Source organism: Callospermophilus lateralis, chromosome 1, assembly GCF_048772815.1.
Source record: "Callospermophilus lateralis isolate mCalLat2 chromosome 1, mCalLat2.hap1, whole genome shotgun sequence".
NCBI classification, from domain to species: domain Eukaryota; kingdom Metazoa; phylum Chordata; class Mammalia; order Rodentia; family Sciuridae; genus Callospermophilus; species Callospermophilus lateralis.
Window position 1 is genome coordinate 28,034,808 of NC_135305.1, and position 25,332 is coordinate 28,060,139.

Here is a 25,332-nt window from a genome sequence, read left to right on the forward strand (position 1 = left end):
AACTACCTGTCCATCCTATCGCCCAAACGCATCCCATTTCTAGCGCCCGCCCCTCCACCACACACCCAGAGCCCCAAGCAAACAGTCAAGAATGAAACACATTCTCGGTGCCGAACGTACCTCTGCCTCCTCGCTACGCACCGAGGTCTCTGTCACCGGTCTCCGTCCCGCTCACCTGCAAATCCATCCCTCGCGGGTGGAGGAACAGATGGCGTTTTGGAGTAGTTTGGCTCTCTGGGTTTCCGTAGGAGCCTTCGCCTCCACCTTCGGCCCCACCCCTAGCAACGCTCTGGCTTGTGTTAACAACTGCCTGGCTGGCCGGTGCCTTGCTCCGCTGGCTGGCGGCAGCAGCGCTAAGTTGGCAGAGTTGTGGTGGCCAAAGCCACGGCCAGTCCCTTGGGGCCTCTTGCGACTCCAGCGGCTGTCAGACTGCCTTCCGTATTTCGTGGCGGGACCTCTTTGGGCCTCGCGACTTCAGGCACAGCGTAGGACCGGAGGACCCCCCACTTATCCCCTAGCCCCTTGCTTCTAGCCATGTCCGCAGTGGAGGCCACGGTAATGGCCGAGGCCCAGGAACCCGGCAGCAGAAATAAGTCCATTACTCCTCGCCAAGTTTCGGTGACTGAGGACGAGGAGAAGCAGGTATAGGCAGGTGTCTGTGCCTTGGGAGGCGGGGAATGGGGTGAGGTCTTGGGGCAAGGACGAGGCCGGGGGACAGCAGGAGTAGAAATGAAGACCCGAGTGGAGACTGAGGAAGCCCGCGGGACGGAAGTTCCACACGTAGAGCAGATCCTCCGGGAGCTTCTCGGCTTGCGAGGGGGTTTGGCTGTCGTCAACCAACCTGCCTGGGGAGTCAAGCCGCGTTGTCCTCCTGGAGCGTCCCTCCAACCTGAGTGGTAAAATCTTTGCTGCTTTTCGAAATGACTAAGAGGGGGAGGAATCCTTCTTAGTGACATTTAAGTTGATAGATCATTTTGCACTGGGATTTTAAATAATGTTCTTGATATAAGTATAAAGCTTCCTATGCTGAACTCAGAGCAAAGGAAAATGCTCCTGAAATTAAAAATTAAGCATCGTTTTTATAAGAAATTTAAAAGTGGTTGTTATGGGTGCATCAGAGAGAATTGGGAAAATTGATTTTGTTTTACAATGTGCTTGCATTTGGTTTTGAGTTTGCTTTTGTTATGAATACAAAATTAATTCTTTTAAGTTGTGCTGAGAAATTTCACCTTGGGATCCTCTCTTGGGTCTACATTCCTATTGGGGGTGTTGAGATATCCCAGGTCGTTTGTTTCATACTATGGTTCCATTGATTTCCCCCCAGAAAGCCGTGATAGTTCTTAAAACCATGAATTCTAAGGAGGAATCATGTCCTGCCTTATGCTAATGGTATGGGGCCACTATGGGAATTCCTTTTGAGGCTTTACAAGTCTCAGGCTGCGTCAGGAACCCTGTCTCCTGCGTTTGCATCCTGGAGCCTTGGAGAGTTTCTTGGGAGTGGCCAGTTTCCTGGGGACCTCTTCTGTGGGAATAGAGTTGAGCTCTCTGAGGATGGTCAGACATTTACACAGTAACCTGCAAAGCAACAGTACTTTCACGTGAGGAGGGACAGATGTCAGGGGAATTGTCCTAATTGGTTTGTAGAAGTATTCCAATCTAGGTGGGGAGAAGAACTTTGAGCAAAGGTAGCTCTCCATTTCCAAGGCTGCATGGAAGCTCAGCACTACTGCTATATTCATATACACCAGGCAAAACTGAGAAGTAGGTGAATTTGGTAACTGATGACTCTCATTCCTCCTTTATTTGGTTTAAGAAAAATTGGGCAAGGTTATATGAGGCAGGAAAGCATAGGTTAAAAAGAAAAAAAAAAGAAATACTTTTAATAGACTATTGCCAAAATAGTCCATAATATAAGAGTACTTATAAGAAGTCCATAATATAAGAAACAAGTATACCTGTGAGGTATATATGTGTATTTCTCTCTTGTCTTTTCCTTTTGTTTTGCTTTCTTTCATTATTATGTCTCCTTCAAGAGTATAGGGTTCTCTTCCAGGAAAAAATCAATTTGTATCAATTTGTGTTTCTACCTCTACTTCTAGGTGTATTAACATATTTAAAGTACGAAGGAAAAGGGGAGTTTATACCCAAAGAAAGGCAATAGAATAGATATTTACTAGAGTTGGGAGAAATCTTAGTGATTATTTTCTTCTTGTTGTTTTGTTTTGTTTGTGATTGCTTTTATAAATGAGGATTCTAAGGTCATAAGAAATTAACTGACAGTTACTCAATCTCTTTACTCACAGAGTGGGTTCTAGTGTTCCCAGTAAGTAGTCAAAATGACCTTTCAGACCTCTGCCTCAGGCCAGTGGAAGAAAAGACCTTTGGAACTCTAAATGTTTTCAGTCCTTTCAAACTATTCTATTTTTGCAACCTTGTCCTATTCCTATGGTTGAGAGACAGTATATCTTAGTGGCTAAAAGCGAGTGGAGTCTACTTCAATTTTTTAAGCTTACTCCATCAGTTACTAATTATGTGACCAAAGGATATCCTAAATCAGTGAAGGTAATAATGGAGATGATAGTAGTACTGATTTCCATAGTAAAGATTAAGTGAAATAATGCACAGAGAACTTATACAGAGTCATATATTAAAATATGCAGTAGTCGACATCATTATTATTATTCTTTATCCAGGGAGCAAGAGCTTCTAAAATTATTTTCGCCTTAAAGCTAATGGATTCTTTGGGATTCTACAGTGGTGGTTGGAGATTTCTATATGTAGAAATGCCCCTTAGGCTACCCGTGTTTTTGATAGCTGTTTTCTATCATTTTCTTTACTATATGGAAGCATTTCAGTTACCCTAATCAGGTTTTGTAGTGAAGGTGTATCTATTGTTACTTAAGGAGCAAGTAAAATAAGCAAGTTTTCTTGTACATGTTTTCTATGTATGCTTTACTTCTGCCTTAAGTAGTATTTATTTTCTGCATTTTTTCACATAAATAACTTTGTAGAAGGCAATAAATACTCTGAATACTATCAAAGCTACCACAAATGCTACTTGTAGTATATTAGATTTTTAAAACTTTATTAACCTTGAAATGTTTATAGATGAATTCTGGAAAATATAAATGTAGATTATGAGTTCAAAAATAATGGTAAATAGGGAAAAGAATAGTTTAGGAATTTGGGATTTTGAATTGTATTTGTGTATGTTTGTGTGTGTGGTACTAGGGATTGAACCCAGGGCTCACACAAGTGCTCTACCACTGAGCTATGTCCTCAACCCCCCCTTTTTTTCTCATTATTTTATTTTGAGACAGGGTCTTCCTAAGTTGCTCATGCTGGCCTTGAACTTGCCATCCTCCTGCCTCATCCTCTAAGTAACTAGGATTACAAGTGTGCATTAAATTGCATTTTTTCCTATGTTGTAATTTTCACAGAAAGGTACTCTACTTGAGCACTCTATCTTCAAATTTTCTCTTTATAAAAATTTTAATAATGCCTACTGTAATGATTCTAAAGCCTTTTAGAAAACTTATTTATTATATATTTCAGGTTTAAGATAACTAAATGGCACCAGAATTTGGGTAGTAATTTTCTGATTGTTTACTTGGGGCAAGTTGCTTGCCTTTTCTAAGTCTTATTTTCCTCATCCATGGAAGACTTTTAGGAATGCCTCCCTCATTAAAGTTTAAAGTATTTGTAAGGTATTTATCACAGTGTGCAGCATGCAGGTTGTTAAGTACTCCATAAATGATAGCTGATTATTATTGATGACTTTGTGACAGCCTTTCATAATAATAATAACAATAATAATAATAATAATAATAATAATTGTTATTTTAGAACTTTTATAATAATAATAGTTATTATTAAATTCAGATGTTATTTACATGGTATCTCAATCTTTATGAGATTTTTTTCTATGGAAAACAAATAGAAAGATAGTTTTCAGACTGTTTATCTAGGATTAGTCCCAGTGCTTATGTGGCTTTCTACTGGAAGGGACGGGTAATGTAGATTAAAGCTAGAGTACTTCTCCTCTGGGAGGATGATAGGCAGTGAAATTTACCTCAATCATATACTAAAATCACAAAGTACAAATTGAGTACCTTCTGTTTACTATTTAGTATTGCTCCTCTCATTCTGAAAAATTGCAAAGCCCTGTAGAGCAGCATGTCTCATACTTTGGTGTGCATATAGAGCACTTCGGAATCTTATTAAAATACAAAGTCTGAGCTGTAGGTCTGTGGTGGACCCTAGTTCTGCCTGTTTAAAGGCTTACAGGTAATGCTTGTGCTTCTAGTTCACTTCCCATTTTAAGTAGCAATGCTGAGTCTATTATAGCTGTAGGATGGTGTGAACATTACTACAGAGTTTCACAGAGAATTTGTAGAAGTTGGATGAGACAGTTTCAAGTACATTCAGAATATAAAACAATAAACTACAACAAAACAAAATTCTAATCCTCCCCACTAGATCAGATTATGTAGCAAAAAACAAGAGGCACCAAATGGGGCTTTCATTTTATTTATTTATTTATTTTTAAAAAAATTTTAATTTGTTTTAATTAATTATACATGACAGCAGAATGAATTTATGCACTTTGATATGTCATACATAGATGGATATAGTGTATGATATGATTATGGGATATAATTTCTCATTTTTCTTAGTGTAAATGAGGCAGAATCATATTGATCATGCAGTCACAAATATATATACAGTAATAATGTCTATTCATTCTACTATTTTTCCTATACCCACATCCCCTCCCCTTCCCTCCCATCACTTCCCTCTACCTAATCTACGGTAACACTATTCTTCCCTAGTGCCCCCTGCCTTATTGTGAATTAGTATCTGCATAATAGAGAAAACAACCGGCCTTTGATTTTATGGGATTGGCTTATTTCACTTAGCATGATGTTCTCCAAAGCTACATATGCTAATAATTTATATATGCCATAATTTTACTCTTCTTTAAAGCTGAACTAATATTCCATTGGTATATACATCATGTTTTCTTTATCCATTCATCTATTGAAGGACAACTAGGTTGGTTCCATAGTCTAGCTATTGTGATTTGAGCTACTATAAATAATGATGTGGCTGTGTCACTATAGTATGCTGATTTTAAGTCCTTTGGTTATAAACTAAGGAGTGGGATAGCTGGGTCAAGTGGTGGTTCCATTTCCAATTTTCTCAGGAATCTCCATATTGTTTTTCATAGTGGTTGCACCAGTTTGCAGTCCCAACAGCAATGTATGAGCGTACCGTTTTCACTACATCCTCGCCAACGTTTATTGTTGCCTGTATTCTTGATAATTGCCATTCTGACAGGAGTGAAATGAAATCTTGTAGTTTTGATTTACATTTCTCTAATTACTAGAGATGTTGTATACCTTTTCATATATTTGTTGATCAATTGTATTTCTTCTTCTGTGGAGTGTTTGTTCAGTTCCTTAGCATAATTATTGATTTGGTTATTTTTTTTATAGTGTTACATTTTTTTGAGTTCTTTATATGTGCTGCCTAAACAAGCACCCAAATGGGGCTTTAAAAGAACTGCTTGTTCACTCCTGTAACCATAGCGCCTCAATCAATCCTGGATTGTTGTCACATCTTTCTAGTCAGCCTTATGGTTCATATCTCTTCCTCTGCCCACTCTGTTTTCTTTAAATACCACTTCACTTTTTATCCTCTTTCCTCCTCTTCACTCCCACCCTTTCTTCCTTTCAGGATTCCATCCCTTACCTCATTAAATATAATTACCTTGACAAAATTACTTAACTTCTCTAGACCTGTTCCCTTCTCTATAAAACCAGCCTGTACTATGTGAGTGTACAGATGACTTCTGAAGACTGTTTAGAAAAAACAGGCATAGATGGACCCTACTGCAAACTTAATAAGTCATAATCACCAGTGTTGAGCCTCAGACTCTTTTAAAGGATTCCCTCAAGTGATTTTTAGCCTCAGAATCACTGAACCAGATGATGTCTGAGGCCACTGTCAACCATCTGTGCTGCATGCTCTGCTTAAGGCCATCTCCATGAGGGCAGAAATATGACTATTTTTTCTGAAGTATTTTCCAGTGTAACACCAAGCACAATATCTAGTACACAGGAGGTGATGCTAAATATTTATTAAATGAATGCCCTCCTTTCTTTTCTGAATTTCCCTAAATCTTGTTCTACCTTTAAATCCTGCCTCTCTAACATGAAGGACTCCTCCAATAGAAAGTGCCTCCCATTTATTTCCATCCTCATAGAACTCACAATGGGTATAGTTGTAGGTCAAAATCATACAACTTCTTACCTAATTATTTCTTGTCTTATGTTGGTCATCGCTTCATTTGTATAAGTTTTGTCTCTCCTACTATGTGTTCCTGCAAAGTAAGACATATATATTAGTAGTTTTATATACTTCCTAGGACTCCTTTACTCTGAGCTTGGAATAGAAATTGAAGTTATAGATCAGCAAAGCCTTCTGTAACCACCTAACCTCCCGGCTTCTCCTCAAAGCATCCAAGCATGTACTATGTGAGTGTACAGATGAGTGTACAGAGAGTCACGTTACTGAGCCTATAGGCCTCTACACTTACTGTGCCCATTGTGTGGAAGTTCTACCTCTGGTATCTACAGCTTTCTCTCTTATCTCCTTCAAGCCTTTATTGAAATGTTACCCTCTATGTGAGTCCTTTGCTGACTACTGGATGTAAAATTATATTTTTCAAGAATTCTAGTACTCCCTACCCCTTTTATTTTCTCCAGATCAGTATCATCTTGTCCCTTTCTATACAACTTATTGATTTTGTCCCCACCAGAGTGTATCAGTTTTTTTATGAAAGCAGTAGGTTTTGCATTGTTTACTACCATATCACCACCTAGAACATTCCCTAACACAGTATAGGCATTCAGTAAATATTTGTGGAGTTGGGTATCCCTGCAATCATAGCAACAGGGGAAGCTGAAGTTTTGAGATGAAACTTGTTTCCCTGCTTCTGCTGGCAGGTGAGACTGGACTTTCTCTGCTTCTGCTGGCCAGTGGTGTCTCCACAAAGTTACAGGCCTCTGCAGCCATGAAGTGTTGCAGCTCTTAATGGTGGGCTATATCCTCCAGTATTGCAACAGACCCCAAGAGCTCACCATCAGTTTCTTCTTCTTTCCAGGTTCTTGAGTCATGAATTCAGAGAATGAAATCCACAGATCAGGATGGGTGAGTGTAGAAGTAGGATTTACTGAAGAATAGAAACAGAAACAGAACTCTTGCAGTGCAGGAGAGGACTCGATAGCATGTTTTCTCCTACTGAGTGTGCTAGTCTAGGCGTTTATATCACACTTGGGTCACTGCTTTTGGTCCAAACTTATGCAAATTAGGGTTTGGAAAACTAATAACACTAATGATCCAAACTTATGCTAATTAGGTAATTAGGGTTTAGAAAAGTAATAACATATTGATTAGTCCTAAGTCCCATTCAGGTTTGCCTTACTTTCATTTTCTTGACACATCTAGAAGCAGGAAATTGAAGTCATTGAATTGTACACACTCACTGAGTTGTATGGAGCTGCAGTACCACATAGAGTGCATTTCTATAGCAGGCATCCCCACTATGTGCAGGCCAGGTTGCTACCAGGTGACAGGTCACTTGCCACAGCTCATGTTGGCACTGGCCTGGCCTATACCACCATTTCCACACAGCAGCCCATGCTGGCTACCTGTACTTCAGCCCATCCACACTGCCATTCTGCTGCTTCTCCATTCTGAAAAGCAGAGGGACCAGTGGGCTGGCTGCATGACTTCATGGCTGGAGAGTCACGTTACTGAGACAGGAAGATCTCAAATTCAAGGCCAGCCTAGGCAACATATCGAGTCTCTCTCTCTCTCTCTCTCTCTCTCTCTCTCTCTCTCTCTCTCTCTCTCTCTTTTGAGTACTAGGGGTTGAACTCAAGGGCACTCACAAGCATTGAGCCACATCCCCCAGCCCAATTTTGTATTTTATTTAGAGACAGGGTCTCAATAAGTAGCTTAGTGCCTCAATTTGCTGAGGCTGGTTTTGAACTCATTATCCTCCTGCCTCAGCCTCCCAAGTTGTTGGGATTATAGGCATGTGCTACCACACCCAGTTGGAGACCCCATCTCTTAAAAAAAAATAAATGAGCCAGGTGCACTAGCACACACCTGTAATCCCAGTGGCTTAGGAGGCTGAGGCAGGAGGATCTCAAGTTCAAAGCCAGTCTCAGCAACCGCAAGGCACTAAGCAACTCAGTGAGACCCTGTCTCTAAATAAAATACAAAATAGGGCTGGGGATGTGGCTCAGTGGTCAAGTGCCCCTGAGTTCAATCCCTGGTACCAAAACTAACTAACTAGTTAACTAAATAAATACATGAAAAATAGTTGTGGAACAAATGCATGGTTATGATTGGTTCATCTAAATTACCCCAAATCTTAAATTATCACTTTAAATCCATGATTCAGAAACCTGTGCTCCAAATTTAGTTCATCTCCAGCACCAGCCCAAACCTCTTCCCCATTCCCTGTCTCAGTAAATGATCAGACATAATTCCTCAAGCCAGGGTGTCATCCTCACTTTTTTTTTCTCTCTCTTCCACTGCATCTAATCACTTACTATGTTCTGCTGATCCTTTATAAAAGCACATTTTTTGTTATTCACTGCCATATTATTTGCAACTAGAACATTGCTTGATGCCACTCTATTACAGGTGGCACACACCTATAATCCCAGCTCTTTGGTGTTTTAACTTCATTCACTATTGCCTATACCAGTTGCCAAAACATTATCAAAGCCTGAAGTTACAGGCTGGTCTCCTACCTCCAGTCTAGTACTCTCCAGTTCAGTCTCCACACAAGAGACAAGACCATCTTCCTATTATCATATTCTGTTCGTTAAATCTTGTGGACGTAAATGAAGACTACCCGAAAGAGATCAGAGACTATTTGTTCAAGACTTGGTATGGAGAGGGAGTTATTCACCATCACTTGCTTTGGGCCTAGACTCCAGGAAGGAAAACTTTATAGTGTGGGTATGGGGTGGGAGATGATAGAGTTTCTGTTATTCTGAGATTGCAGGTTATTTCCCTGGGGAAACCGGAGCTGGATTGGTTAGAAGCTGTACATCCTATTTGATTGATTTTGGAAGCATAATTATTGCATGTTTTATATTGACTTTTTTCTTTTTTTAATATTGCCTTTTTTCTATCAGCATTTTTTTTCTGTATTTGATTTATGTTTGGCTTTCTCAAGTTGTTCCTGAGTTGGAAGCAGGGGTACAAAAAATGGGGAAACTGCAGTTATTGACAGAACCTTGATTTTCTGAGTCAATTGCTGTAGATGGTATGGGCTAGTTTCCCAGGCTGCTTGCTACAGAGGTTGTGGTTCGTAGTTTTTTTTTTTTTTTTTTTTTTTCATATGTAGTTTGGCCTTTGTTCATTTATGTATTCATTCTCTAACCATTCAATGGTTTCTTAAGATCTTTAGTACAACATACAAGGCCTTCTGTAAAATTCAATTGCAAACAAATAGCTACCTGAGTCACAGCAATGTGTTCCTCATACCTAGCACAGTTCCTGAAACATAGAACCTTGTAATAAAAATGTGTGGAAGCATGAAAAGGCTAAGAAAGGTACTGGGCTGGGGTCAGGAAGAAGTCTTTAAAAATATGTCACACAAGTAGCACAGAGTACCGTGAAATGATAATGTAAGATAAATCCAAAAGGAATCTATTCTCTATTTCCTATAAAAAATTATACTTACTCTTTAGGGGGAAATTTTTGATCATAATACAGGTTTTAAAAAGAAAATCCTGGATTGACTTTTAATTTCAATATATTTGTCTAATCCTCAAAAGCAAATATTACAGTGAATCATAAAATAAAACCCCACTCTATCTATAATCTGAGTACATAGAAGGAAAAGAGAAATGACATCCATCATAGTGGCAGATGGCACTGTTAAATCTCCAAATCTTAAAAGGCAAAATTCTATTTACCAAATTTTTGTAACAACAAATTTGGAATTTTTAATTGTAACTATAATACCAAGTACAGATAAGTACTTAGTAAATATTTTATTGTAATGGATTAAGACATTTTAGTAAAAAAAAAACCTATTTCACAGATTTAAAGTTATGTACAATTGAAAAAATTTTTGAAAGAAATATCTTGAGATGAGGATATATGAGTTTATATTTGTGAATGACAAGGAAATTCTAAACTTAAGATGCAATGTAATATTGCATATGTAGAAATACAAAAAACATGTTTTAGATTTAAAGTAAAAAATGTAGTAGTGTTAACCCTAAGTAAAATTATGTATTTATACAAATAAACAAAAACAGAAAAATATAAAAATAGATATATTTATTTAATAGGAGTGTGTCCCCTTTATCATGATTACATCATCTTTTTAAACATATTTTAAAGCAGTGGAAGTATGAAAATAAGAAGTGGGGAAAAGGATGAGAAAGGAAACTGGAATAATTTAACTTTTGTAATGGGAATAAGCAACATTAGCATAACATTTGGATTAAAACAATGGAATATTACTCAGCCTTAAAGAAGACTGAAATTATGACATTTACAGTAAATGGATAGAGTTGGAAATACCATGTTAAGCCAAGTAAGTAAATCCTAAAAAACCAAAGGCCAAATGTTTTCTCTAATAAGTGGATGCTGATCCATAGTGGTTGCGGGAGGGGACAAGAGAAGAATGGAGGAACTTTGAATTGGGCAGGGGCCTGGGGAGTGGGAGATGGTAGAATGAGATGGCATTATACCCTGTATGTGGGTATGATTGCACAAATGGTGTGACTATATCATGTACAACCAGAGAAATGAAAAGTTGTGCTTCCTTTGTATAAAAAAAAATTAAATTTAAAAAAGTAATATACTTGCCACATAAAAATTGTAAATAGTTAAAAAAAGAAAAGAAAATGCCACTCAACAAAACATTAATCTTCCAGATAAACATAGCAAAACTGTATTTAAGATTTGTATCATCATATCAACATCATCATGATGTTTGATCTCTATTCACTATTGCCTATACCAGTTGCCAAAACTTTTATCAAAGCCTGAAGTTTCAGATTGGTTTCCTACCTCCAGTCTAGTATTCTCCAGTTCAGTCTCCACACAGTAGGCAAGACCGTCTTCCTATTGTTATATTCTGTTGGTTAAATCTTGTGGACACAATGAAGACTACCCTAAAGAGAATAGAAGCTCTTTGTTGAGTGCTTAAACTCTGGATGATAACACTTTCTGATTTTTTCTTCACTTACCTACAAACAACTTTATTATAAAATAACTTCTTGGTTAAGTTTAAAAGCTTTTTTTTTGTACTAGAGATTGAACCACCAAGCTACATCCCCAGTCAGTCCTTTTTAATTTTTTATTTTGAGATAGGGTCTTGCTAGGTGGCCCAGGCTGGTCTTGAATTTGGGTTCCTCCTGCCTCAGCCACTAGAGTCTCTGAGATTTCAAGCATTTACCAAAATACCCTGCATATGAGCACGTATTAAGCAACTAACACACTATTGCATGCCAGGTATAGTGTGCTGGGAATGCCAGAAACAAAAGTCTGTGCCCTCAACAGATTTCAAGGAAGGAAGTGGTGTGGGGTAAGCTTGTAAATCCTTTCAGAGTAGTGTTACGGAATCGTAATGGACATATACTTAGGGCTTATAGATGCACAGAGGAGGACAGACACTTTTCTAATCTTTTTTTTAATGCCTTGGGGAGGTGACAAATGGGCCTCATTTTGAAGAACCTGTGGGAATTCATCAAGAAAAGAAATAGAATTGCAACAATATAAATGAAAAACAGAATGGGATAAGAGGCATCAGTGGGGAATCATTGAGTGACTTAGGTGGTTATTTCAAATTTGCATTTTATTCTGACCATGGAGAACAGTGTTGAAAGATGCAAGAGTGGGAGCAGGGAGAATAGCAGTAACCCTACTCAACTGGGTGAGAGATGCAACCGAAGAAGTCACTGGAATGAGCTCAAGAAATTTAAAATGTAAAATCTGTAGAACTTTGAGGTTCTTGTTTTCTAATGTGGATGACTGGAAGAATGCTGGTACCAACTGAGAGGGGAATAGTGAGTTCAAGAAGGTCATCTACAGGTTGTTTAGAAGCTAGTTTTATCATATATCTACACAGGCAAACTTAGTGTAATGTTTATGCATGCACCATATAATTTTGTTTTCCATAACATAAAAGGGCTATTATTCCAAATGCTCTCTTGGACCTTTTAGGGCTGATTAAATTTAAAATCTTTAAGGTTATAAGGTAATATTATAATTCAGAAGAGATCTTTGGTGGTGGTTTTAACTCCAAAATTTATTCTTTTTTCTTGTAAGTTCTCATCTATTTTTCATTCTCCTCTTGCTATCTTATTGTCATCGATATTTTTAAGTTACTAAGGGAAAATATCATATAAAAATAGTGTGCTTGATGAGATTAAAAAATTTTTATAGTTGTAGATGGACAGAATTATTTATTTTATTTGCTTATTTTTATGTGGTGCTGAGGTTTGAACCCAATGCCTCACGCATGCTAGGCAAGTGCTCTGCCACTGAGTGATAGCCCCAGCCCTTGATGTGATTTCTTAATTCCCATGATGTAGAATACTAAGAGTTGTATGTTTTTTAGGGTGTTTTCAAGCCTATGGACCTTAATCGTGTTATGAAACTCTTTGAAGATAATGATAAAGTAAGTATGCTTTGATAAAGAATTATTCTGCTACAACACTTACAAATTTATTTCCCTGAGAGGTAACTCATATTCCCACAAATGTCTCATTTATCACCTTTTGTTGAAATTTCAAACCATATATATTCTAAAATTCAAGGACTATTATTTAGTATGAATATATTTAACCAGATAGGGAAGCTAAAGAACAGACTTGCTTTGGGGGCAATGAACAAACCCATGGTGACTAATAACAGAAGGATTCATAAGAGTAGAGACAGTGTTATCAAGCCTCTGTAAATTGCTTGTTACCAAACAGGATTGGAGAAGGAGGTAGTAAAAAAAAAAAAAAAAAAAATGGGTGGTTGTGGTGGTGAGGTGTTCTTAATGTACCAATAAAAATTTTCTGTTTTGAAATTATGGCTTCTAGGGCAGTAGAATAGAATTGACAATATGATTGATGTATGTACATTCCATGTATGTATTATATGTCAAAATTCATTCTAGTGTCATGTATGACTAAAAATAAATAAAGAAAGAATTTTAAAAAAAGGACCATTCAGAAAAAAATAAATAAATAAAAGAGAGATATTATGTCCAACTACAATAAAAAAATTTAAAAATTAAATAAAATACATGCAGAGCTATGGGTTTATATGCCCAAATCAGCAAATTATCAAAGAGGATCAAACATTATTATTATTATTGCTTAAATCTTGGTGTTGGATGGATCAGTGATGTTAGAAGATTAATAAAAGAAAACATGCATAAATTGCAAGTTATATATTTATTTCATAAAATTTCTTTTTCATTTCAGCAAAGTTACTAAAAGTCATGATTTTTTCACATAATTATGTTATATTGACAATAATGATCTAAAGAGTTAAAAACGTATTATAATTACACTCAAAATGTAAAAATTTGAATGTATTTTATCAAAAGTAAACTAAATTAAAAATTTTTAAAAACAACAACAAAAAAAGAAATTACGGCTTCTATACATACTCGTACATGAACATAGATAATTTATTTTGAGAAAAATCTTACCTAAAATGCAATGAAGTAAAATTATTTCAGACCAAAGACTCAAGGCTGAGAGTTTAGTAGTTGAGAAAAAGGATAGCAAATGTGTATGCACACATACTCATTACCACACCTCCTGATGTTATCCAAGAATTGACTGAATACCTAAAAGCCAGCATGCACTGTAAAACTTTATGTAGCCTTTCCCAAGGAAGATTATACATTCTTAATAAGTAGGGTTGACCATGGCATAGCCATCAAAACAAATCAATGTCTTATGAATAGTAAGGACAAAAAATTAGTAATTGTTTTAATATTTTTGGTCTATTTTTTACATACAAGCAAAATAAAAGTAAGAATTTGTTGTTGTTGTTGTTACCTGTGATTTTTGTAAAAAGTTCTTTTAAAAATGTGAATGTAGATGTTGGGGTTGTGGCTCAGTGGTAGAGAACTTGCCTTGCATGCATAAGGCACTGAGTTCGATCCTTAGCACCACATAAAAATAAATAAATAAAATAAAAATATTTTTTTTAAAATTGTGAATGTATCTACATTTCCTTAAAAGAGAAAAATCCAACTACAGATAGCTCTTATTAGCTGTTAAATAAAGCTGGCCCCAAAACATATAGGTAATGCCACAGCTTTCACAATCAGTTTAAGAAGATTAAAAGGGAAGAAGGCATTTATCTTGAAGACACATCACTATATAGAGAGCTTTTGTTTGTTTTAGTTTTTAGTATATGAAAGATGTTTGGTTTGCACAGTACACTGGGCAGTTTTTATAGGTTAAGAATACAATTTCTGGGTTCAGATTGCCAAATTTAATTTCTAATTCTACCACTTTTAAGCTTTGTTTTTGGATAAATAAATTACTTCAGTTTGTGTTTCTTACTCTGAAAAGAAGGATAATAATATCCTGGTAATAGAGATATTTTAAAGATTAATGGAGAGACATGTAAATAGTGCCTGTATGATACATGACAAAGAAAAATGTTCAACATATTTCAACTATTATTATTTCTGGAAACAACTATGACTTTGACATTAACCTAATTTTGAGTTCCATTTCCTAATCAAATTTAAATGGTATTTTATTTTTACCTTTACTGTTTCAGAAAACATTTTATAATGCTTATATTAATTTAAGAATTCCTTGATCATTTTAAAATGTCTTTTTTCTTTTTGAAGAAATTTTTAAAAATTTCAACAGATTTAATAGTTCAAAAGAATTAAATGGAACATTTGTTTTAGGATGATTTAGAAGAAAAACAACTTAAATCTGTCAAGAAACTGGTGCAGTATTATCAGAATGGACTTGTATCCTTTATATATCTTTATGTGTTCACTTATTTTGAAACAGGAGAATTTCGATTAGAAAGTGTATTAATTTCCTATTTGTTGCTGCAGCAAATTATTATTGATGACTTAAAACTTGGTGACTTAAAACTACCTTAATTTATTATCTTATAGAGGTCAGAAGTCCAGAATTAATTTCATTTGCCTAAAGTCAAGATGTTGGCAGGGCTGGGTCCTTCTGAAGGTTCTAGGGGGGGAAGTCATTTTCTTGCCTTTTCCACCTTCTAGATGCTTCATGAATACCTTGGCTCAGGACCTTCCTCCTCCCAGTGATATCACTCTTACTGCTGCAGTAGTCATCGTATCTCATCCTCATCTCTCTGACCTCCTGCCTCCCTTTTTCCATTAAACTATCCCTGAGCCTACTTGAATAATCTAGTATAATTTCCTCATTTCAAGATTTTTAACTCAATCACGTTTGGAAAATCTCTTTGCCATCTAAGGTAACATACTCATAGGTTCCTAAGATTAGGTCATGGACATCTTTGGGGAAATCATTATTCTGTCCATTGTACTATTTATTATCTGTGGATAATATCAGTTTCTATAGATTCAGGAAGAAGTGGATGATAGGAGTGCCAAGTTCAAGTCTCTTTTCTACCAATTGACATGAGCATTGTACCTTTGATAAGCTTCTTAACTTCTCTACCCTTTTAGAATGAGATAATTGTACGTCATGAAGTTGTGAAGATCACATATTATAACATTCATGCAAGTGCTTGATAATCTGGCAAACATTATATGAATACATTGTCCTAAGTGAATATACCACCCTGATTAGAGAACAAGTGTGTCTCAAAACCCCAAATCTATCTGTGTTTAAGAACCATTTTGTTGCTGGGTAGTTGTTATCTTTTAAAATCTATTGTAAAATACAGAAAATCTTCACAGGAATATTTGATTGCTATGAAAGTTTTTGAATATCCACTGTCATTTTCTGTACTCATCTTTTAATGGACTTGGTAACATGATTTAAGAACAAGTGATACATAGACCCCTCTTTGAGTAGAATTGACCTAAACCATGTCTGATAATTGTGTAACATGATCTAAAGAAGATATCAGTCTAATATTAACATGTCCCAGGTGAAAACAACTTAAGTCTCCCATTGAAAGAAATGTGCTGTATAATTTTATGTAGGTCTTTTCTTTATTTTAAATGAGTTGGTTTTATATGGATCTATTGAATCAGTCTAGAGACTTGTGGATATTAAGCATTTCTCCTGGGAGCCAAGAAAGTCTGTTAGCAAGTGATTCCTTTCCTTTTAACCTGACACCTCAACACTTCCATCAGATTTTCATGGTTTTGTTGTTGTTGTTTTGTTCTTTTGTTTGTTTCTCGTGTCTCCCCCGACCCCCGCCCTTTCATGTTAGACATTTGGTGGCAAATGGTTCTATTTCTGAATGCCTTTAAAAGTAATAGGCTGGCTTTAGAAGTTGCAAAACTTCCCAAAGATAGGGAAATGCATACTTCTAGTATACTCAGTAACCCCATCTCTTTCTTAGAGTTACCTAGAAAAAAACTAGAAATAATAGAACTCAACCAAGAACTGTAAGTCATAACTTCTTTGATCTCTTAGGGGTAAAACAAAAGAAATGAAACATGTTATGCACTAATAGGGGTTTTTTAAACAGGAAAAATAAAAGGTGTTTTTGCCTAAAGATCTATAGAGGCTATGTTTTACTTTCATATTAGTTTTAAATGAACTAAAATCCCAACCATTTTAAACCCTGAATGCAAGAAATGTTAATAATTTCATACACTAAAGTAAATTTTGGATTGCTTGTTCCAGAGCAGTATGTTTATGTGCATGTGGTTGGGAAATGGAGGATATACATGAACCTGATCATTAATTTTTTCAATTTATTTTCATTCATTGCCAATAGTAAGTTATTTATCAACTGGATGTATGGTTAGTAGTTGATAATCTAATTCTAAAATTGTGATGAGAAGAAAATAATTTTGAATAAAAAGTTAGTGAGGGGGCTGGGGTTGTGGCTCAGGGTAGCGCACTCATCTGGCATGTGTGAGGCACTGGGTTTGATCCTCAGCACCACATAAAAAATAAATAAAATAAAGGTATTATTTCCATCTACAACCAAAGAAAAAATTTTTAAAAGTTAGTGAGACAAAAACTAAATAATACTGCTAAAAATATAGTTCTGAATTTTCCTCTTCAGACTTCAAAATAATAAAAATTAAGTGTCTGCCATATTTAATAAAATAGATGGAATTGTATAGATTTTCTTGACAGAAGTACTATAAAGAACATGATGATAAAGATATTGATATTAATTTTATTTCTTAACTAAAAATCTTAAAGCCCTTAAGGGATTTAGCACAGATATTTAAAATTCTGAATTTGTGTGCAGGAAAAATTGAAAACCAACCCCAATTTATAGAACCTGCATGTGACATATTAAAATTATGTGGGTAAGTTGTTTTTCTTTATTTTATATTATTATGTAGTATTTTATTGTGTTCTAATTTGCATTATAAAGACATGAGGAAATATAGTATAGCAGAATGAAACAGAAGTCAGAAAACTTTAGTTGATCACCTAATTCTGGTAATTGATATTTCAAATGCAGTCAATTTAATTGTAGTCTGAGATTTTTAGCTATAAGAGATTAAAGTCTATACAAAATATCTTTGTAATTAGTTGCTCTCATATGAATGATAAATGTTAGATGAAACAAGAAATTGTAGCATATTTAGAGGATCCTTGAGTAATATGGATAATACTTTGTTTCAATCTAGTCCTCCCCCTTTAGAAATTTTGCTCTCAAAGATATATTAGGTTCCATGTCATGTTTCTATTTTCCAATTTTGAATGAAGAATAATATATCACAATTATGTTTGGTACATATTTCTAAATATATACTAGTGGTAAGAATTATAAAGTTAATAAGTCTTATCCTTTCTACTGTTCTGGAATCTATACATGTATAATGCTTCTTTGCTGCCACACAGTGGCCAATCTAGATATATATTACAATATCCATTTTTAGTTGTTCAATATAATATAGTATAGGAAATTATAGGAAATTTCATAAAGTGAGAATAAACCAAAAGTTTTGTGTTGTAAACTTCTCCACCAACTTAATTTTTTAAATAGCATTGTTTCTTTTAGTATAAAAATAATACTATTAGTTGGATTATATATACATAGTACTTTCTAACTCTCACTCTTAATTTTGCAGCAATATTTAAAATATTGTAACTACTCACATTTAATTGTTTTGATGTCTGGATAAATTAATAAAAATAATTTATTTAATGCCTGCAGCAGGACTTACTTTTTAATAGAGACCATGAAAATTATTTTTATTTTTATTTTTTTTTAAATTTTTATGTTATACATGACAGTAGAATGTATTTTGACATATCACATATACATGGGATCTAAATTCCCATTTTTGTGGTTGTACATGATGTGAAGTTTCACTGGTCGTGTATTCATATACGAACATAGGAAAGTTATGTCCAATTTATTCCTGTCTTTCCTATTCCCAAACTCCCCTGCCCCGTTCCACCCTGTCCAATCTGGTGGGAACCCCCAGACACCTATTGTGAGTCAGCATTCGCATGTCAAAGAAAACATTTTCTTTTTCTTTTTTTTTTGTACCAGGAATTGAACTCAGGGGTACTCAATACTGAGCAACAACCCCAGCAGTATTTTGTATTTTATTTAGAGACAGGGTCTCACTGAGTGGCTTAGAGACTCGCCATTGCTGAGGCTGGTGTTCAACTCTCAATCCTCCTGTCTCTGCCTCCCTAGCCACTGGCCTTTTGTTTTGGAGGATTGGCTTATTTCACTGAGGATGATAGTCTCTAGTTCCATCCACTTAACCAGCAAATGCCATAATTTCATTCTTCTTTATGGATGAGTAATATTCCACATTTTCTTTATCTGTTCAGCTACTGAAGGGCACCTAGGTTAGTTCCATACCTTAGCTATTGTGAATTAAAGTGCTATAAATATTGACGTGGCTATATCACTATAGTATGCTGATTTTAAGTCCTTTGGGTATTCAGGAGTAGGAAAACTGGGTCAAATGGTTGTTTCATTCCAAGTTTTCTGAAGAATCTCCATACTGCTTTCTATAGTGGTTGCACAAATTTGCAGTCCCATCAGCAAAGTATGAGCATACCTTTCTCCTCACATCCTCACCAACATTTATTGTTACTTGTATTCTTGATAATTTTGCTATTCTGATTGGAATGAGATGAAATTTCAGTATAGTTTTAATTTGCATTTCTCTAATTGCTAGTGATGTTGAACATTTTTTCACATATTTCTTGACCAATCGTATTTCTTCTGTGAAGTATCTGTTCAGTTCCTTTGCCCATGTATTGATTGCATCATTTAGGAGGTTTTTTTTTGTGTGTGTGTGTGCGTGTGTGTGAGTTTTATTAAGTTTTTTGAGTGCTTTATATATCCTAGAAATTAATGCTCTCTCTGAGGTACAGGTGGCAAAGATTTTCTTCCATTCTCTGTATTGTTTCTTTACATTATTGTTTCCTTTGCTGTGAAGAAGCTTTTTTGTTTGATACCATCCCATTTATTGATTCTTGATTTTACTTCTTACACTTTAGGAGTCTTGTTGAGGAATTTGGCTCCTAAGCTGACATGTATGTCTAGTACGTCCATGGTCTCTGGTCTAGATCCTTGATCCACTTTGAGCTGAGTTTTGTGCAGAGTGAGAGATAGGGGTCCAACTGCATTTTTAAAATTTATTTATTTATTATATTTTTTATACATGACAGCAGAATGCATTTCAATTCTTAGTACACATATAGAGCACACGTTTTCATGTCTCTGTTTGTTCACAAAGTAGAGTCAATCATTCATGTCTTTGTACGTGTACCTAGGGTAATGATGTTCATATCATTCCACCTCTTTCCTACCCCCATGCTCTCTCCCTTCACCTCCCTCCCATTGCTCTATCTTCATTCCTTTCCTTTCCCCCTGCCCTATCTCCGTTATGGATCAGCATTCACAAATCAGAGAAAACATTCAACATTTGGTTTTGGGGGATTAACTTACTTCACTTAGAATTATATTCTCCAACTCCATCCATTTACCTGCAAATGCCATGATTTTATTCTCTTTTAATGCTGAGTAATATTTCACTATGTATATGTACCACAGTTTCTTTGTCCATTCATCTGCTGAAGGGCATCTAGGTTGATTCCACAATTTAGCTATTGTGAATTGTGCTACTATGAACACCAATGTGTCTGAGTCCCTATAGTATACGGTTTTTAAGTCCTTTGGTATAAACGAAGGAGTAGGATAGATGGGTCAAATGGTGATTCCATTCCAAGGTTTCCTAGGATTCTTCATACTGCTTTCCAGATTGGCTGCACCAATTTGCATTCCCACCAGCAATGTATGAGTGTTCCTTCTTTCCCACATCCTTCCCAACACTTACTGTTGTTTGTATTCTTAATAGCTGCCATTCTGATTGGAGTGAGATGAAATCTTAGACTAGTTTACATGTTCATTTCTCTGATTGCTAGAGATGCTGAACATTTTTTCATATATTTATTGATTGATATCATCTTCTGAGAAGTGTCTGTTCAGATCCTTGGACTATTTGTTGATTGGGTTATTTGTTTTCTTGGTGTTAAGTTTTTTGAGTTATTTATATATTCTAGAGATTAGTGCTCTAGCTGGTGTGCATGTGGGAAAAATTTACTCCCACTCTGTAGGATCTTTCTTTACCTCACTGATTGTTTCTTTTGCTGAGAAGAAGCTTTTCAGTTTGAATTCATCACATTTATTGATTCTTGATTTTATTTCTTATGCTATGGGAGTCTTATTAAGGAAACTGGGGCCTAATCTAACATGATGAAGATTTGGGCCTACTTTTTCTTTTATTAGGCTCAGGGTCTCTGGTCTATTTCCTAGGTCCTTGACCCTCTTTGAGTTGAGTTTTGTGCATGGTGAGATAGGAGTTTACTTTCATTTTGTTGCATATGGATTTCCAGTTTTCCCAGCACCATTTGTTGAAGAGGCTATCTTTTCTCTGATGTATGTTTTTGGTGCCTTTGTCTTGTATGAAATAACTGTATTTATGTGATTTTTGTCTCTGTGCCCTCTATCCTGTATCGTTGGTCTACCAATCTATTTTGGTGCCAATACCATGCCATTTTTGTTACTGTTGCTCTGTATAGTTTAATGTCTGGTATAGTGATGCCACCTGTTCACTATTCAGGCTATTCTGGGTCTCTTATTTTTCCAGATGAATTTCATAATTGCTTTTTCTATTTCTATGAGGATGTCATTTGGGATTTTGATTGGAATTGCATTAAATCTGTATAGTGCTTTTGGGAAAATAGTTATTTTGAAAATATTAATTTTGCCTAATCAAGAACAAGTAAGATCTTTACATCTTCTAAGTTCTTCTTTAATTTCTTTCTTTAGTGTTCTGTAATTTTCATTGTAATGGTCTGTCACATCTTTCATTAAGTTGATTTCCAAGTATTTCAAGTTTTTTGTGGCTGTTGTAAATGGGGTAGTTTTCCTCATTTCCCTTTCAGAGGGTTTGTCATTGATGTATACATAAATGCCTTTGATTTATGGGTGTTGATTTTATATTCTCCTACTTTGCTAAATTCATTTATTAGTTCTAGAAGTTTTCTGGTGGAATTTTTTAGATCTTCTAGATATAGAATCATGTTGTTGGCAAATATTGACAGTTTGAGTTCTTCTTTTCCTATCTGTATCCCTTTAATTTCTTTCGTCTAATTCCTCTGCCTAGAATTTTAAGAACTATGTTAAACAGAAGTGGTGAAAGAGGGTTTCCTTGTCTTATTCCAGTTTTTAGAGGGAATGCTTTCAATTTTTCTCCATTTAGAATGATGTTGGCCTGAGGCTTATCGTAGTTAGCCTTTATGATGTTGAGATATGTTCCTGTTATCCCTAGTTTTTTCTAGTGTTTTGAACATAAAGGGGTGTTGTATTTTGTCAAATGCTTTTTCTGCATCTGTTGAGATCATAGGATTCTTATCTTTAAGCCTATTGATATGTTGAATTACATTTATTGATTTCCATATGTTGAACCAACCTTGCACCCTGGGATGAATCCCACTTGATCATGGTGCATGATCTTTTTATTATGTTTTTGTATTTGATTTGCCAGAATGTTTTCAGAATTTTTGCATCTATGTTCAGTAAAGATATTGGTCTGAAGTTTTCTTTCTTTGATGTGTCTTTGCCTGATTTTGGAATCAAAGTGATGTTGGCCTTGTAGAATAAGTTTGGAAGTGCTGCTTCTTTTTCTATTTCCTGAAATAAATTGAGAGTGTTGGTATTAGTTCTTCTTTAAAGGTCTTATAGAACTTAGCTGTGTATCCATCCGGTCCTGGGCTTTTCTTGGTTGGTAGACTTTTGATGGTGTCTTCCATTTTGTCACTTGAAGTTGATCTATTTAAATTGTGTATATCATCCTGATTCAATTTGGGAAAATTATATGACTCTAGAAATTTGTCAATGCCTTTGATATTTTCTATTTTATTGGAGTACAGGTTTTCAAAATAATTTTTAATTATCTTCTTTATTTCTATAGTGTCTGTTGTGATATTACCTTTTTCATCATGTATGCTGGTAATTTGAGTTTTCTCTCTCCTTTGTTAGCATAGTTAAGGCTGTATCAATTTTACTTATTTTTCAAAGAACCAACTTTTTGTTTTTTTCATTTTTTTGTTTCAATTTCACCAATTTCAGCTCTAATTTTAATTATTTGCTGCCTTCTACTGCTTTGGATGTTGATTTGTTCTTCTTTTTCTAGAATCTTGAGATGTAATGTGAGGTCATTTATTTGTTGACTTTTTCTTCTTTTAAGGAACAAACTCCATGCAATGAACTTTCCCTCTTAGTAGTTCCTTATATGTGTCCCAGAGTGTCCCAGAGATTTTGATATGTTGTATCAGTGTTCTCATTTACCTCTAAGAATTTTTTAATCTCCTCTTTGATGTCTTTTGCAACCTATTGTTCATTCAGTAGCATATTATGTGGTCTCCAAGTGTTGAAGTAGCTTTTATTTTTTATTTTATCATTGATTTCTAATTTTATTCCATTATGATCTGATAGAATGCAGGGTAGTATCTCTACTTTTTGTATTTGCTAAGAGTTGCTTTGTGGCATAATATATAGTTTGTTTTAGAGAAGGATCCATGTGCTGCTGAGAAGATAGTGTATTCACTGTTAATGGATGAAATAATTTATATATGTCTGTTAAGTCTAAGTTATAGATTGTATTATTGATTCCTATAGTTTCTTTGTTTAGCTTTTGTTTGGAAGATCTATCCGGTGGTGAAAGAGGTGTGTAAAAGTCACCCAAGATTATTGTGTTGTGGTCTATTTGACTCTTGAACTTGAGAAGAGTTTGTTTAATGTACATAGATGCTCCATTATTTGGGGCATATATATTTATAATTGTTATGTCTTGTTGATGTATGATTCCCTTAAGCAGTATGAAATGTTCTTCTTTATCCCTTTTGATTAACTTTGGCTTGAAGTCTACTTTATTTGATATGAGAATGGAAATGCCTGCCTGTTTCTGCAGTCCATGTGAGTTGCATGTTTTTTCTCAACCTTTCACCTTTAGTTCTGTGGATGTCTTTTCCTATCAGAGGAATCTCTTGAAGGCAACATATTGTTGGGTATTTTTTTAAAGTCCAATCTGCTAGTCTATGTCTTTTAATTGGTGAGTTTAAGCCATTTACATTCAGAGTTATTATTGAGACATGATTTATATTCCCGGTCATTTTTTATTATTTTTGGTTATTTAACTTGACTTGGTTTCTCTTTTGATTGTTTTTTTCCTTCAATGTTATACCTCCCTTTTCTGATTTTCATTGTTGTATTCATTTCCTCTTCATGGAATATTTTGCTAAGGGTGTTCTGTGTGCAGGCTTTTCAGTTGCAATTTTTTTTAACTTTTGTTTTTCATGGAAGGTTTTTATTTCATCATCAAATCTAAAGCTTAGTTTTGCAGGATATAAGATTCTTGGTTGGCATTCATTTTCTTTCAAAGCTTGGTATATGTTTTTCCAGGATCTTCTAGGTTTCAGGGTCTGGGTTGAAAAATCTGCAGAGATCCTAATTGTTTTCCCATTATTTGTAATCTGATTCCTTTCTCTTGTGGCTTTTAAAATTCTATCCTTATTCTGTATGCTAGGTATTTTCATTATAATGTGTCAGTGGGTGTAGATCTGTTATAATTTTGTACATTTGGTGTCCTGTAAGCCCCTGGCATTTTATTTTCCAATTCATTCTTCATATTTGGGAAATATTCAGATATTATTTCATTGAAGAGATTGCGCATTCCTTTGGTTTGAATCTCTGTGCCTTCCTCTATCCCAATAACTTTTATATTTGGTCTTTTGATGTTATCCCAGAATTTTTGTATGTTCTGTTCATGGTTTCTTACCATCTTCACTGTGGTCAACTTTATTTTCAAGATTATATATTTTGTCTTTATTATCAGATGTTCTGTCTTCCAAGTGATCTAGTCTGTTGATGATGCTTTCTACTAAGTTTTCTATTTTGTTTATTGTTTCCTTCATTTCAAGGATTTCTGATTGTTCTTGTTTAGAATATCTTTTTCTTGATACCTCTTTGTTGGTGTGATCAGTGGTTGCCTGTATTTGCTCCCTTATCTCTTTGTTGGTCTGATCAATGGTTGCCTGTATTTTCTCTCTTATCTCTTTGTTGGAGTGATCAATTTTTGCCTCTATCTGCTCACTTAGGTCAATCTTTAATTCATAGGTCATTTTAATTATGTATATTCCTAACTCCTTATTTAACATTTCATCAATTGCACTGTCCATGGGTTCTATTGTTGTGGTATCTCGGTTTGTTTGGGGCACTTTCCTCCCTTGTTTTTTCATGGTGTCTATGTGTCTTCCTTTCTTGCAGTGAGGATCTGAGGTATTATAGTTTCTACCCTATCTTATAGTGTCACTGCAGATTACCTGTACCTCACCTTCGTGTTGGGCTTCTAGACCCTGGCCAGTGACCCATGATAAATGCTACTGCAACTAAAGTGGTGGTAGCAATAGCAGAGATAACTCAAGATAGCAGTAGGGGTGTCCCAAGATGGATGCAACCACTTTCAGAGATGAAGCTGAATGCGGGAGCTGGCTGAATGGGTGACCTACAGGCAGCTGCCTCCAGGCCCTGTCTGTTTTCCCAAGGTAGAGGCTACTGTGTGGAGAGGGCTGTGGTGATGGC

At 35.4% G+C, this 25,332-nt stretch overlaps 1 protein-coding gene across 2 annotated transcripts in view; it reads left to right on the top strand.

The window, feature by feature from the left end:
• The first annotated feature begins 565 nt into the window (after positions 1–565).
• Positions 566–25,332, top strand: part of Cfap69 (cilia and flagella associated protein 69) — a 62,925-nt gene continuing 38,158 nt past the window's right edge. Inside the window, exons 1-4 of one of the 2 annotated variants that reach the window (XM_076860927.2) lie at positions 566–642; positions 12,668–12,727; positions 14,981–15,046; positions 17,409–17,518. In XM_076860927.2, coding sequence (XP_076717042.1) covers positions 12,683–12,727; positions 14,981–15,046; positions 17,409–17,518 — 221 coding nt within the window. In that variant the 5' untranslated portion in view covers positions 566–642; positions 12,668–12,682. Of the gene's footprint in view, positions 643–7,165; positions 7,216–12,667; positions 12,728–14,980; positions 15,047–17,408; positions 17,519–25,332 lie in introns of those variants that run through there. The other variant, XM_076860919.1, reaches the window with a different exon arrangement.